General features: G+C 36.0%; 2 protein-coding genes across 2 annotated transcripts; both read left to right on the top strand.

Moving 5' to 3' along the window:
• Positions 1-106: 106 nt before the first annotated feature.
• On the top strand, positions 107-2,637 carry LOC116109539 (tryptophan aminotransferase-related protein 4-like). The gene is made up of 5 exons (XM_031395770.1): positions 107-482; positions 708-1,002; positions 1,105-1,397; positions 1,899-2,179; positions 2,319-2,637. Exons 1-5 carry the CDS (start codon positions 193-195, stop codon positions 2,537-2,539), a joined length of 1,380 nt encoding a protein of 459 aa, XP_031251630.1. The 5' UTR covers positions 107-192; the 3' UTR covers positions 2,540-2,637.
• Positions 2,638-13,633: 10,996 nt separating this feature from the next.
• LOC116109332 (small ribosomal subunit protein S13, mitochondrial) lies at positions 13,634-16,828 on the top strand. Its single transcript, XM_031395565.1, has 4 exons — positions 13,634-13,750; positions 14,763-14,964; positions 16,151-16,375; positions 16,453-16,828. Exons 2-4 carry the CDS (start codon positions 14,896-14,898, stop codon positions 16,618-16,620), a joined length of 462 nt encoding a protein of 153 aa, XP_031251425.1. The 5' UTR covers positions 13,634-13,750; positions 14,763-14,895; the 3' UTR covers positions 16,621-16,828.
• The last annotated feature ends 132 nt before the right edge of the window (positions 16,829-16,960 follow it).

The raw sequence follows: 16,960 nt of genomic DNA, 5'->3' as shown, positions 1-16,960 counted from the left end.
CTTGTCACGACAAAAAAGTATAGAATAATCAAGATGTCGTTGTACTTTGACGTCAATTCTATATATTAGAATTCTATAGAGAATCTTTTTTGTGAGCCAATAAAAATATTATATCTGTCCAGATTCTCTTAAACAGAACAAGGCGGCTCTCCAAAAAGCCAGGGAGCTAGGCTCGCCAGCCATCGAAAAAACATGGCCAAAATTCAAAGTTCCAAGTATGTGTTATGTTTAGTTTCTTCTCTGGTTCTGAATCTCATCTCCATCATAAATCTTTATGTGGGTAGGGAGTGGAATCTGAATTGGAGCAGTAAAGCTGCAAGAGAAGCTGAGGCCGTGGCTGCAATCTCATGTTCTGGCCATGGAAGAGCTTACTTGGATGGGATTGTTGTCGATGGAAAACCGCCAATTTGCGAGTGCAATTCTTGCTATACTGGCCCTGATTGCTCTCAACCTTTGCCTGATTGTGCTGCTAACGCTGACGGGTACCTTTCTAACTATCACTCTTTTTTAAGTCTTTGAACTGCAGTATAGGACCAATAATGTTATTAGTCTCTTTTACAGCAGTTAGTCTGATCACAGTAAAAAATTTAGAAAGCAATTTAATAAACAGTAAGGTTTCCGTTTATAATTGAGACGAGCTCGTATGCTTGAGAGACAAATTAATAAATAAAAAATATGTTTAATCACCAAATTGTCATGGTTTGCAGGGGGGATCCATTGTTTTTGGAGCCTTTCTGGATGCAAAATGCAGCAAGCAGCGCAATTCTTGTAGCAGGATGGCACAGAATGAGTTATACATACACAGATGACTCTTACATCTCTCAAGAGCTCGACAGGCACATCCGAAAACTCCATGCCATTGTAGGGAATGCGGTAACAGAAAAAAGATTCATGATTTTCGGAGCTGGATCAACCCAACTCCTAAATGCTGCAGTCCATGCCCTTTCTCCTGATAACTCTTCCTTACCTGCAAAAGTTGTCGCTACAACCCCTTTTTACCCGGTTTGCATTCATCTGAACCCAGAATTTCGTATTTTGTGAAAAGAGTATTTGCAAACGCGTCTGATAAAATTATTTCTTTGGTATTACCTTGATGGTTTCCAGGTTTATAAGAGACAAACAGACTATTTCCAGTCAGGGGATTTCGAGTTCTTTGGAGATACATCTCTATGGAAGAATAGCTCTGATACAAGTATGAATTTCGTTGAGTTTGTAACTGCACCAAACAATCCTGATGGAAAGATGAACAAGGCAGTTCTTCAGGGCCCATATGCCAAACAAATTTATGATCATGCATATTATTGGCCTCATTTTGCAGCAATTTCAGCTCCTGCAGATGAAGATGTAATGCTTTTTACACTCTCTAAGATGACTGGTCATGCTGGCACCAGGTTTGGGTAATAATCAAACCATCAATACTGCTAGGGATCAGACCATTTCTTTGGACTCTTTTTCAAATTCTATAAATGTTGGTTGATCATATATTTCATTATAGTTCCATGATTCAGATTCTCTTTTTCTATTTGATCCCTTTGAATTCCATATTCAAAGTATCGAATGGATCAATTTATTAGAATTCAATACATTATTTATGTGTCCATGGGTGCTGCAATGGATTTGAATCCGATTTCGGATCAATCTATATTTGATTGATTGCCTTCATTATGTTATTGTAACAAATACCCCAATTTTTTTTTTTTTTTTTTTTTTGGTTTGATATCCCAAATCATTCTGCCAGCAAGTAATTAATCAATATAAAAACCCCAAAACTTAGAAGTTAGCATAAGCTCTCTTTAATTCACCAAAAATCTTATCCGCATCATCAGTGCAAGCTGGCTCTGATAAAGTAGTATTTTGATAAATTGTTACATCTTACATTGCTAAAGAAAACTATGCAGGTGGGCATTGATAAAGGATGAGGCTGTGTACGAAAGAATGATAAACCATATGACATTAAACACCATGGGGGTTTCTCGGGACAGTCAGCTAAGAGCTTTGAAGCTTCTGAAAGTAGTGCTACAAAGCAGAGGAAGGGAAATATTTGAATTCGGATACAAAACAATGCAGAACCGCTGGGAAAAGTTGAGCAAGATTGTATCACTATCAAACAGATTTTCTCTCCAGGAAATTGCTCCTCAGTACTGCAACTTCTTCCACAAAGTCAGGCCAGCTTCACCAGGTAATCGTTTTAACCTGAAGGTCTTAATGTCTTCAATATAGATTTGAACTATTTCTAATCACGTGCTTATAAAAATGAGCTTTCATGTTTTCCCTGATTGCCACAAGATTCCATTTTAAGAGCTTGATAAATATTTCAGCTTATGGATGGTTGAAATGTGAGATGGAAGAAGAAAAAGACTGCCATGAAGTTCTTAAAGCAGGAAAGATTAATGTACGAGAAGGTAGCAAGTTTAGTGCAGACAATCGCCATGTGAGGGTGAGCTTGATCAGAAGACAGGATGATTTTGATTTGCTGCTGCAGAGATTGACCAAATTCGTCTCTGAGGAAGATGGTGGAGGAGATAACAAAACTATGTGAAGAATTAATGTGATCAATTATCAGTTCATTACAAGCTGCTTCTTCAACAATTAATAATAATAAATGTCAAAGTTGGTCATGTCTATTGACCTGCATGTTGTTATTAAATTTCAAATTAAGCAATTAAATGTTGCAAATTGCACTAGCTATTAAGTACAATACAATTATATATATTTCCAATACTACATTATTTGGGTTCTCATTTTCTGTGGACAATTTGACAAATTTGATGGAATCAATAGTCCAGTCAGTTAGAATCTTTTGAGGTTTTATAAGACGTTTTGAGATTGTAGAACTTGTTCGGCTACAATCTTTTCCTGTCTATGAGAATCCTGTTGAAGTGTCTTCTACTTCTAGTAGGCTGTGAATAGAGATGACAATTGTACCCGGATTTCTGGGTACTCGGTGCGGCCAGAGTTGGACGGGGTCGAGGATTACCTATTGTTTGCGAGGATGGGCACGGGCCTGGATACCGTTTTAGGGCCCAGGTTCGGGTATGGGTTGGGCTCACGACAACCATCATCCCGATCCAGCTCGAGTTTTTAACATGGGCCGTCGTTTATTTTATTATTTTATGATGTTAAAGCTTAATCTTATCTTCGTCCAAGAATGTAACTTTATTTGATGATATTAAATTGCATTCCATTTATTTCCTAAATAAATAAAATGAAAATGTCATTCAATGTTTAAGTTATCATTAAAAAAAAATTATAATTTTATTTTATTTGATTATAATTTTGATAACAATCAATTGAGATTTTAGTCAAACTCAAGATCCCTTGTCCATCATATTAATCTATACATACAAAAAATATGATGATTAAAGTCGAAGTTACTATTAATTAAGTTAATATGAATGAGAATGACAAAGAAAGATATATCAAAGATTGCCCTTGAGAAAATAAGTTGTAGAAATTAACATAGGCCGAGACTAGGGATTACAAAATACCCGTCGGGTCGGACCTAGGCATTACCTGCCATCCCCGTAACGGGTCTAGGCCAGGCACAAGTAGACATGGCAAACAGGCGGGCCAAGTGGGTACGAGTCAGGTTGATGCGGGTAACGGGTAAAATGGGTACGGGTAGACAGGTAAAATTTTGGAACGGGTAAAAATATATATGACCCGTACCCGTCCGTACGGGTGCGGTGGACCCGTGGGTCACCCACAAAAAAATGAATTTTTTTTCTTTTATATTTTTTCATAAAATGTATATTGTATTAATTAAACAAGGACCCACTAAAATATACAATAATTTAATAAATTGTTACTAAATGGGCAGTAGATTATGGTCACCAGTAAACAAAGAACTAGACATATATTGGTCTTCTCTTCTTTCTAAATTAGTATTGAATTTTTGTGACGATAACTCCAAGGATAGAGCTGGTTATCTGGCGTTGGCGGTATGTGAACTTGGTAAGTAGAATATTCCAAGTTGCTGATTTCACTTTCAGAGTCGAGATCGTCTATGGAGATACTAAGGTGATGAATTGGGGGTCTCTTCTCGCCATTGCTTGTCTCCGTCTCTCTTCAGCTATCAAAAAGATGGAAACTTGAGAAACTATAAGAAAACTTGAGGCGACAACGGCGTGAGAGAGATTGTGAGATTCAGAGCTGCTTTGCGTCGTCGGCTTAAGAGTGAAAGAGTTTAAGTTTCAGAGATTGTGAGATTCAACCTGAAAGTGAGAGGGTTTCAGTTTGAGAGATTGTGATTTGTGAGATTCAGCCTGAGAGTGAGAGTTTCAGTTTGAGAGATTGTGATTTGTGAGATTCAGCCTGAGAGTGAGAGTTTCAGTTTGACTCTTTGAGAGTGAGAGAGTTTCAGTCGTCATCGGCATGAGAGAGAGAGTTTTAGGAGGAAATTTAACTGATATGCCTTCCCAAATTTGGAATTGAGAATATAACCTTGAAAAGGAACTTAAGCGTAATTAAAGCAGCAAAAAAGGTTAGGGTGAAAAGATTTAAACGTTTGTGGGTTAAAGTATAATAAAAAGAAATTGGTTTAAAATTTAAAAGGCAAAACACATTCCTCTCAGTTTCTCTTTCTCAAAACACGATTCAAACACCTTCCTCTCTCTCGTTTTTTCTTCCAATTTTCTGCCATTTCTCAATTTCTTTGCTCTTTCCATTTTTGGCATTCCTTGTCATTTCCGGTTAAGTTACAATGGCTGAGATCCTCAAAGAAACCGAAAAAGACCCATTCACCTCCCAAATTGCAGACATCACTGGGTCTACCAAAAATGGAGAAGAAGAGGTTGTGGTGCAGTAACTTCCGATGACTGAAGTTGCTCTATCAGCAGAGGATACCTCGTCGGTAGAGGAGATGACACTGACATAAGACATCCCGCCAGTAGAAGAAGGGACGACAAGATTCGAAATTAAAAATGAAGAGGAGGATGCCAGTGCAAATTCCAACGAGGAGGTGGAAGAAGAGGAAGAACATGTAATAATCTATATATTTTATGAAATTATTCGTTGTTGGCGCCAATTTAGGGATATTTGGTTGGTGTTTGTTGTTAAGGTCATTGTTGCAATTTGTCGAGCAGTTGGAGAGCATCGGAGGAGTGGGTTTTTTGGGTTTCCAGAGGACCGGAGAAGCAAAGGGAGGCCTTAGGGAGGTTGTTTATGGCAAGTTGGATGGCTTTTGTTGGCAAAGAGAGCGGAATAAGGGGGCTGGGGGGTTGCCCTGCATATTATAGGGTTGTCCACCCGTAGCCAACCCTGCAGGGCTTGCCCTTCATCATCTTTCTTGTACATTATGCCAACAAGAAACAAGAATCTATCAAGCAAACAAGAGTATATTTTCTTCCTCTTTATTTTAGTCATTTGTTAACATTTTTGGTTGATTATGCAAGGCTATTGTAGAAGTACATAATTCAATTTTCCAAGTTAGATTACTGCATGTAATGCCAGCAAGAAACAAGAACCTATCAAGCAAACAAGAGTTAGTTGCATACTCCTTCCAAGCCTCATGGTTCATGTCTTTTTTTGTCTATTATAATGAGGAATTTAACATTGCTTTTTCTGCAGGTCTGGCGATTTGTCTATTAATGGTTCAAAAACTTTGAAGCAACGAAGGGAGGAAGAAAGGAAGGCATCTGAAGCTAGTGGAGATACAAAAGCTTGGAATAGATTTGGCAGTGTTTTTTTAGCAGCAAAAAGTGTATTTAGTTAGAAAGGGTTGGCAGGATCCATTGAATCTTTAGAGTAGGGATTGAAAGTGTATTTAGTTGAGACAAAATGCATGTTTTGGTAGGTTGTTATTTTGGGAACTGCTGGAACTATCATTTTCTAGATTTCTTTGTTGTATTTGCTTCTTGTTAATTAATATAATTTCCTCAGTTTTTCTCTTAATTGATTGTTTGGTGAGTAAGGATCTTGGTTGACAAAATTTTAGGCTGTTGTTTTATCAGTTTTTCTCTTAATTTGTTGGACACTTATTAGTGAATCATAAAACAATTTTTATTAGTGAATCAGAAAACAATTTTAATGGTTTTGATAAGTACTTTATGAGATTATCAAATTAGCCTTGGTCGCTTAAGCGATAAAGGCTATTGCTTAAGAGATCAAGGCTTATCTATATTGGATCACTTAAGCGAGAGCTGACATCACTTATGTGATCGTGTACTTAAGGATTATATAGACACAAATTAGTCTTGGTCGCTTAAGTGATGTGGGCTATCGATTAAAGGATCAAGGCTTATATATGTTGGATCGCTTAAGTGAGAGTTGCATCGCTTAAATGATCATGTGCTTGAGGATTATTTAGACACAAATTAGTCTTGGTCGCTTAAACGATGTGGGCTATCGCTTAAGCGATCAAGGCTTATCTATGTTGGATCGTTTAAGCGAGAGTTGACATCGCTTAGGCGATCGTGTACTTGAGGATTATTTAGACACAAATTAGCCTTGGTTGCTTAAGCGATGTGAGCTATCGCTTAAGCAATCAAGGCCTATATGCTGGATCGCTTAAGCAAAAGCTACATCGCTTAAGCGATCATGTACTTAAGGATTACTAACACAAATTAGCCTTGGTCGCTTAAGGGATGTGGGCTATTGGTTAAGCGATCAATGCTTATCTATGCTGGATCGCTTAAGCGAGAGCTAACATTGCTTAAGCGATCGTGTACTTGAGGATTATTTAGACACAAATTAGCCTTGGTCGCTTAAGCAATGTGAGCTATCACTTAAACGATCAAGGCTTATATATGCTGGATCACTTAAGCGAGAGCTGCATCGCTTAAGCGATCGTGTACTTAAGGATTATTTAGACACAAATTAGTCTTGGTCGCTTAAGCAATCAAGACTTATCTATATTGGATCGCTTAAGCAAGAGCTGACATCGCTTAAGCGATCGTGTATTTGAGGATTATTTAGACACAAATTAGCCTTGGTCGCTTAAGTGATGTGGGCTATCACTTAAGCGACTAAGGCTTATATACACTGAATCGCTTAAGTGAGAGTTGCATCACTTAAGCGATCATGTACTTGAGGGTTATTTAGACACAAATTAGCCTTGGTCGCTTAAGCGATGTGGGCTATCGCTTAAGTGATCAAGGTTTATATATACTGGATCGCTTAAACGAGAGATGCATCGCTTAAGCAATCTTGTTTTTTATATGGGTTATTTGACAACCCCATATTAAGCAATGTTAATGTTAACTTGGGACGTTCACAACATCACAAGATTCAGGCGAAAAGAAGCAAATTAGCCTTATTGCTTAAGCGATATCGGTTATTAACACATATTAAGGCCATTTGTGGAGGATTATTTGACAACCTAATTTCATCAACACATATTAAGGCCATTTAAGAAGATTATTATCGTTAATTTAAACCTCGAACGTTCACAACATCAAAATATAACAACTACGATATGTGACTAACAACCCTATGATACATGGAGAAATGTCATAGCACACTAGTGTGACACGTTAGTAGAAACGTACCGCATTTCACAAATATGTATTTGAGAATGATATAATTTCTCACGCAAACGTTCACAATATCAAAAGATTGAGGAGAAACGAAGCAAATTAGCCTTGGTCGCTTAAGCGACGTAGGCTATCACTTAAGTGATCATGACTTATCCATACTAAATCGCTTAAGCAAGAACTGACATCGCTTAAGCGATTGTGTATTTGAGAAGGATTATTCTAAGTACAAAAGCAAATTACCCTTGATCGCTTAAGTGATGTCAACTCTCGCTTAAGCGATCCTATACAGATAAGTTGTGATCGCTTAAGCGATAGCCTACATTGCTTAAGCGACCAAGGCCAATTTTCTTTGTACTTGACTATTCCTTCTCAAATTCAAGATCGCTTAAGTGATGTCAGTAAGGCCAATTTTCTTCGTACTTAACTATTCCTTCTCAAATTCAAGATCGCTTAAGGGATGTCAGCTCTCGCTTAAGTGATCCTGTACAGATAAACCGTGATCGCTTAAGCGATAGCCAATGTCGCTTAAGCGACCAAGGCTAATTTTATTTATACTTGACTTTTCCTTCTCAAATTCAAGAAAATTAGCTTAAGCAATGTCATCACTCGCTTAAGCGATCATATATAGATAACATCTTAATATTGAATGAATTTATAGGCACAATAACATCGCAATATTGAATTAATTTAATAGCATAATAACAACTCAATATTGAATGAATTTAGTATCACAATATGAGCAACAATTAAGTAACTAGAAGCATCCTTACTACCATCTATTCAAAACTTCAAACAAAAAGATATTTAATTGTCAACGTAAAAAATTGAAAACAACAAAGCATTCATAACAAGTCCATGAGATGAAAAAGGTAATCTCATAAAGTACTCATCAAAACCATTAAAATTGTTTTATGATTCACTAATAAGTCTTTAACGGTTGGCCTTGGCAACTCTCTGGATTTCATCATTCTTCTTGATGGCATAGCTGGAAATACAAGGATATACAATCAGTTTAATGCACCACAAAAGATTGACATACAACCAAGAGAAACTAGTGAACAGGTAAACGGAACAGCATCTAGCCACTCACCAAAATATTCAACACCCAAAACAATTTATCCCATGTCTAATAATAGCCAAGTGCCTATATTGTAAGAAAAAAATAAATTATTAACCGATATATCAAGGGTTAAAAGATTTTAAAAAGCATTTGCAGAGTCGCTTAAACGATCTGGTGTATTGCTTACTGAAGCAATCCAGAATATCGCTTAAGTGATCTAGTATAAATAAGTCTGATCACTTAAGTGATCTACTACCATATACCTGATCGCTTAAGCGATCCGCTGCCATATACCAGATCGCTTAAGCGATCTACTGCTATATACCAAACTTATACCAGATCGCTTGAGCGATCAATTAGCTCCATAATACATTTTCAGTCATCTCCACCTATAATCGATGCTACCACCCCAGCTACCCACAATGCAAGAAAATCATCAACAAATCTCACTCCTTTCAACTTGCATCAAACACAACCCAAGAACCTAAACCACTAAATCGAAATCATAACCCAAACCCAATCCATCATTAAATCTTTGTAAATAGAAATATAAAATGCAAAGAAGAGATACACATACCTGGACGAAATGTCAGGAGGAGGAAGAGGTGGATCTTTGGCGGAGAAGATGTTAATGGGGGAGGATGAAGAAGGTGTTAATGGTGGAGGAAGAAGAACATGTAGATGAAGAAGAAGATCTTCAGTTTTGCTAAGAAGATACAACAACCAAGGGAGGGCAGTTCCGATGCATTAATGGCGGGAGGGAGGAGGAAAATGATTTTGTTTTGGGTTTGGGTTTGTTTGCAACAATTTCGGGTTTTTGAGGACATAGTATAATTTTTAAAAGATTAGACAATACTTCATTGATCCTTATTAAAACATGATTAGTGCTTAATCATGTTTAATTACTCTTAATAAAAAATAAGGTTATTTAGTCAAGAGTTTGAAAATTGAAACTTGATAACCTTTTAATTAAATTTAAACTCAATATGGTCTTTTAATCAAAAGCCCTAAGTTTTAGTCTAATTTTTTTGAACAACATTGTTCACTTTAGGCTTAGGGTTTTGTTTTTGCAATTTTTTTAATTTACGTTTTTTTTTTTTATAATTAAAATGCGGGTACCCATGGGCATCACCCGGTCCACCCGATTTTTTACGGGCGGGCTAGGTACGGGTAAACTTCATACGGGTAATTTATACTATTATCTGTACCCGCTCATTTGGATCGGGTACTTGTGAACCCGCAAGTACAGGTACCACTTTGCCAAGTCTAAGCACAAGCCAGGACCATGGGGTCGTACCCAGGCCAAGGTGTACCCAGTCTCGGCTCGACCCATTGTCATCTATAGCTATGAACCAATGTTTTAAAACCCGGCCCGGCCCGATCGGTTGAACCGGTTAAACCGGGACCCGGCTGGTGAGCCAGGCCGGGTGAGCCTAAAAACTAGTATATTCGTTCTGCCAGTTAACACCCACGGTTGGACCGGTGTACTGTAGCACCCACTGGTCCAACCGTCCATTTTAAAAAATCCCAGTCAACATTTATAAAATATAAAATAATTAAATTTTTAATTATATAATATATAATAATGAACAGTAAACCCCAATATCAACATTTCCCTCATTCCCCCCCCCCCCCCCCCCCCCCCCCCCCCCCCCCCCCCCCCCCCCCCCTTTTCACGCATTTCCCATCGTTTGCTTTGAAAGTCTGAAGCTTCATTGAACTCTAAAAATTACCATCGGAGTCTTCCCTTCACCGTCGAAACTCGTCGCTGCAGCCTTCACCATCAACGGCTTGCTTCGTCGTTAGCTGGGGTACCGCTCATTTCGCGATCTTCTCTGGCGTCACACACTCTTCATCACCGCTGATGTACGCCGTAATCCATCGTTGTCATTCTTGATTCTTCTCGGAGCTACATAGTGCACAATCGATCTCGATCTCGGAGCTGCATACACTCTTCTTCACATTGCTTGAATCTTACTCAACTCTTTATAGTTGCCCTGTTCACAGCCGAGCTCCACCTCCCCAACGGTCAACTAACGGCAGCTCATCTTCACCAGCAGGTAACTATCACGGTGTAGGCATGTCTTTGTTTCAGCCTTCAAGTCTTGTGCATGATATGTCTTAGTTTGCAATGTAGCAAGCTTCCATGCTTTACAGTTTACAGATTGAAGTTTGAACTTTGAACTTTGATTCTTTGAAGGGAGAACTAATGAGTAATGAGTAATGACAAAGTAGCACTCTTCTCTGCCAACCTAAAAACTTATAAATTCCTAACTAATTTAGAATGTGCATTGAGATTAAAGATGAACAAAGACCCTAAAATTCTCTGTCTTCATATCACACTCTCACCACTTTCTTGCTCGTGTGCTTGCTTTGGAGCTCCTGTTTTGTTGGTAAATTTCAAGTCTTGAGCTTGTCCCTAAGGTTAATTAGCTTGAAATGAGTGATGGTAGCGTTAATTATGCGTGCTTGCTTTTAATTTTGCTTAAATTAAGCTTCTGAGGTTTCTGTGAGATGGGTTTGGGTTTTTTTTTGTCTAAAACTTGAGGTCTTGGTAGGTGGGTGAGTTAAATTTTGGTGCTTGTTTTAGGGTTTTGAAGGTAAGGATCTGGCAATTTCAATTTGGTATTAGCTAGTTTATATTCAATTAGTTTAAATGGGAAGATTTAACTTATGGTTTTCTTTTTTTGCTAGAATTTTGTGTAGATGATGTTGCTGATGTTAATAATGATGACAATCATCTATCAGGTGGTATTAATTGAGGATGGAATGATGGATTGAAGACCATTTGGTGAAGATCATTTTTTGTTAAAATGTTGAAGTGTTGACTTGAAAATTGAAAACTTGAAACAACTATTATGTGATTTCTTTTCATTCATTTTGTTATTTTGATTTGTAATTTGTTGTATTATTGATGTAATGATGTTTGATGATGCTTTGCTAGGGATTTTTTATTTTGGAGTTTATGATTTGGAGCAAAATTTGGAAATAAATGGATTCTGTGAACAGTGTTTTGCTGACGTCACCGGTTGACCCGAGACCCGGCCATCTTGCCAGGGTTTGTCCTGTGTCGGTTTTTAAAACATTGCTATGAACTATATCTTTTCCACTAATCCCGTAAAAGTGGTTCCTTTTTTTTTAATCAATTCTAAGTTGAGACTAAAGGTCTTGAACATCAATCCGGCAAAACAATTCAAAAGATAAAAGTAGTAAATTTTTGCATAAGGGTGATGACGGATGATATGAGGGTTCGTTTGAAAAAAAAAAATTATTAAATAATTCCCCAAAAATAATTAAAAGAGCTGTACATGTTAGAACTACACAGGATAAACTAAAACAAATAAATGAAAAATGTTTTTAATATTAAAAGAGCTATTTTTAGTTTATTACTCTAATTAAAAGTTTAAATGTTAATTTAAAAAGTAACCCAATACAAATTGAACATGTTAATAATACTCTTTTTTTGATAGAAAATACAATAAAAATAATATATAATTTAATATTGAGCATAACAAAAATTACTTTCAAAAATGATTTTTCATCAATTTTTTTTCCAAAAACGATTTTTCATCAATTTTTTTTTCAAAAACAATCGCTCGAAGTGATGATATGTCATTATATGTAACATATAGTTTGTAATTAAAAAGTAAAGATTGCATTTGAGATATGCATTTAACAATTACTCAAAAATTCTCATAATAACTCCTAAAATTTTAATAAGAATTAATGACATTATTCTCCTTAAGGTATTGGTATAACAACAAAAATCTTCTTGAAATTTTCAAAATAACATAACACAAGTTTTCTTATTATTAAGTTTTAAGCGTTAAAATAAACGGTGAAATGGCAATTTGGTAATATTTATTAACTCATAGGGGCTGTTTGAATCATATAATGTTTTATTATAGGGGAATATTATATTAACAGAAAGAAATATCACCTTGAAAATTACTAAAAATATTTAGAAAATATGTTTGGTTGGTTCAAATAAATTGGTGAATAATATGTTTGGTTGGGAAGATAAATGGGCAGGTATGTTATATAGATTACTAAATTGCACTCTTTTTTAAATATTAATATAATAGTATTTTTTATTATTATTTTTTGAATCATTTCTTTTAACCCCCTACATTTGAAATTTTGCTAAAACACTCCAACCATATAAAACCTTAATTTGTAGCAAAATCACCCCCACTCACTCCAAGCCACTGCCGACAGCCAACCACCACCGTCGGTCGCCACTGGCAATCGATGAAATGGTGGACGACTAGCCGTATATGGCAGATCGTGCGCCGATAAAGCCAAAAATGGCCATGGATCAAATCCATGGCCAGAAAACAGCCAGATCTATGGTCATTTCACGGCCACATCTTTGACCTTGAAATGGCCATAGAAACGCCAAATCAAATCCATGGCTGGAAAAGGCCTTACCGATGACCGACGATGGTAAGTCAAGACCGACAGTGGTGAGTCACGACTGACAGTGGTCTTGGGTGACTGTAGGTATTTTGTTAACTTTTAAACTTTTTTATGGCTTGGATGTTTTAGCTAATTTTTCAAATGTAGGGGGGCTAGGTAATTGTTATTTGGTAGACATTTGAGGACTGTCCAAGATGGTTTTTAATTAAAGGCAAAATGGGTTAAAAAATTAGATTACTTCGATAATGTTTTAATAACACTCCTTAGTAAGGTAATAAAATTACCTCTCACATTACCAACAGTAAAGACTACTTGCAATAAAAGATTACCGTAATATTTTTTTACTTGTAAATCAAACACCGAAATCTTGCAAAATAAACGAAGATTACCCTCATTATCTTATGTACCCCCGATCCAAAGGGCCTCATAAAGTGTAAAGTTTTACCACTCACTAACAATTCATTAACGATAAGAAAATTTATATTACTTTAGAAACCTAAAAAAGATACTTGTTATTATATGAAACCTCGGGGTATTAATTATTAACTCATATGCTTTTTAATAATAGAGCATACTTGAAATTGGGGTTTAACCGTAAAAGATCAATTTAGGCCCAGCCCATTAAAAAAAAAAATTAAAAAATAAAAGAAAAGAAAATTTGTTACACTACGTCGTTTGTGGGAACATAAACGAACCCTACTTACCCTCTTCATTCTTCACTCTAATTCACTTGCTGCCGTCACTCCAGTTCAGCCCTGTCCACCGTCGCCACCGGGAACCGCCGCCGCGCCACTTGGTAATTTTTCTTCTGTAAAGTGTCTCTTATGTTTTCTTTTTCCGGGATATTTTTTTTGCAAAGAAAAGGGTACACAAATTCGTATTTATTTATGTTTTTAAAATTTTTCTACTTCGTTTGGAAATAGACGTTTCTTGTTGTAAAGCTTTGAATTCCATGAACCGCGGCATTGGAGAATTTATTATTTTTTTATTGAAGTTTCTAGATTTGGTTACTGGGTATAGTGTTTTAATAGTGCCTAAGTAGAGTAAGTATCTCAGAATTTGATATTATGCTTTTGAAAATTTTAATTTCAGATCTGGTTTTATGTTGAGGGCTCAAACTGAACTATTGAAAGTTGTTTTGATGAATAAATTCTGTGTGGGGATCAAGTAAATGAGATGGTTAGGGTTTACTAAGTTGGTTTTATTTATTATTTTTTTTTTTCCAGAGATTTTCTTGAAGGATATTGTTATTCAAAACTACTCAAATGCATGGTGTTTTTTTGCAGTCCTTTTGTTGGTTTTAATTGATTCTCTTTCTGTAATCTATAAACTTGCATATAGTTTGGGGAACATGGTTTTTGTCTCTGGATTTGGTTGTTTGGGGATATATTGATTCTATAAAAATTAGTTATGTCCGTCTATGTTCAAATACTCTGTAAATATTTTGTCAGCTTTGCTTCTCCATAGCTGGTTAAGAAGGAGGTCAGGGGTATCCACTACGATTGTGGAGATGGTTTTTGTGCTTATTGTTTTATGGAGATCAGTTGATAGAGAATGGTTCTTTTTCTTTATTCGAGCCAATTGTATTTTTGTTATCATACTTGGATTTTTAATAAGTGGAGTGAATATCATCATTAATATCATACCTATTTGTTTTATCTCGTTGAAATTTATAATTCTTTATTGAAATTTTGAATTTTATTAGAGTCTACTTTCCGTTCCTCTTTACTTTAACTTGTTTATGCTTTACATGTAGCCTAAATTTCGTACTTTCAAAATAAACTTACAAATTTGTGGGGTTAACACAGGAGGGGTTCTCTTCTTGAGGAAAGAGAACACACAGCCCATCACACCAGTTATTCTGATCAGCACTGGACCAAACTACCAAATCTCTGTCATTTTCTTAATTCTGGTTTCCTTTAATATTGCTGGATATTTACAATGATTGGTTTACAGAATTCAGTTGGGCTACTTTCTAATATCAGTCAGAGACTCCTTCAGACTGTTTCAGTGAGTTCTTTTCTGCTTATCATGCACTAATTCTTTGAGAGGCAAGTTTTTTATGTTTTCAGAACTTTAGCATGTGTAGTACTTGCTAGTTGTAGTAACTAGTAAGGTTTATAACATTCTGTATCTTGTTTGGGGTTTAGGTTTTAAAATTTTGAAAGTTGTAGTTTATGATCTCTCTTTTCTATTTTTGGGAGTGGGTTTTTATTGTCATTTCTTCCTAATATTTTCTTCAGTTTGCCCATAAAGTAAAGTAATGGAAATGACTGTGATTTGTAACAGCAAATTTTTTTATTTGAAAGTATTTGGTTATTCAGGTTTCAGATCTTTGAAACTCTTCTTGTCGGTTTCATTAGCTAAATAATTTTTTAGGCTTTATGTGTTTGATTTTTAGTTAACATTATTTCAGATATTGTTATCTTGGTAAGAAGTTGTAGGAAAAATATTGAATTATTGATTTCTTCTCTCATAATTTCTCAGCCAGAAAATGGGTTTTAAAGGAGGCAACACTGATAAATCAGTTTTTTTTAACATCCTCCAAGTAGACTGGGTATGATAAAGTTGGCACTAAACTATTTACCAAATTTGCCTATGTTTTTTATTTAGAAAGGCATGAAAAGTTCTTCTAAAACATAAAATAATTAATATGTCAATAATTTTAACAGGCACAAGACAATTTATCGGAGATTTTTTACATGTTTAGGTTCTAAATACCAGTAGATATATATATATGGCGTTCAGTAGAATTTGTTTTCATTTCCTTAAATCTTGCAATGGAATGGTATCACTATATTAATGTTGGTTTTACCCTCTATCCTGTCACCCAATTGTTAATCTGCTCAGACTGCAATGCAATTCCATAATATAAACTAAACAGTTCAAGTAAGCTTAGTTAAGTTCTTGTTTTAGTTTCTGGGTTTACAGATGATATATGATCAAAATTCAAGGAATAATACTGTGCGTACTAACGGATTTTACTAATCAATGTGCTAACTTTTGTTAAAAACACACATAGTACCTGTACTATGCACATGGTACCCGTACTATGCTTTAAGTTAGTACACCAGTTTGTAGAATCCATTAGTACCCATAGCATTACCCAAATTCAAGACATTTATGCCCTTAAGCATTCTGTACAACAAGCTCAGGATTATGGTTTAAGTCAATGGAGTCATATTGTTGTCTGCAGTTCCGTGGTCTACGCTTTCAATGCCTTCGTGTGGGGAACACAGAGATTCCAAATGACAAGAAACTTGAATTCTCGCTTCAGCACATTTATGGAGTTGGTCGCTCCAGAGCTCATCAAATCCTCTGTGACCTCAGCATAGGGAACAAACTCACCAAGGATTTAACTGGAGTGGAGCTCAATAATCTTCGTGAAGAAGTTTTAAGATACTTGACTGGAGAAGATTTGGTTAGCTTTCTCTTCTGCTCCTTTACTCTAAATCAAGCTTTTCCTTTCCATAACAAATTTACTTTTCGGTGTTTCAGAAGCGATGCATTGATAACGATATAGGAAGATTGGTAGGCATACAATGCTATCGAGGGATTAGGCATCAGCAGGGGTTGCCATGCAGAGGACAGCGAACCAGCACGAATGCCAGGACCCGTAAGGGTAAGAGGGTTGCAATTCCAGGAAAAAAGAAACCCACCCGTTAAATCTAATGGTGGATTGTTTTGTGTAATCGGAGTATGTTGATCCAAGTTTTGAAAATGAATAAGATGTAGCACAAATACAGTAACTTTATAGGGTTAGTTAAATCCTTTCTTGGAAGTGCCTCTTGTTGAACTTAAAAAAAATTTCTGGTGTAACCAGATGTGACTTCATGATGTTTTTGCATAATACAAATTTTTTATTGTAGGTTAACCATTTAGGGCAATTTTTTTTATGTGATGAATTTATGTAAATGATAACGAATAATGTCACTTGGGATAAAAAAAAAAAAATTGAGACATTACCGAATTTGTGTTGCATCACCCCAAAATTAGTCCATGATAT

This window comes from Pistacia vera, unplaced genomic scaffold, assembly GCF_008641045.1.
Source record: "Pistacia vera cultivar Batoury unplaced genomic scaffold, PisVer_v2 Contig118, whole genome shotgun sequence".
NCBI classification, from domain to species: domain Eukaryota; kingdom Viridiplantae; phylum Streptophyta; class Magnoliopsida; order Sapindales; family Anacardiaceae; genus Pistacia; species Pistacia vera.
The sequence above is the reverse complement of the archived record's forward strand: the minus strand, read 5'-3'. Positions and strand labels throughout refer to the sequence as shown.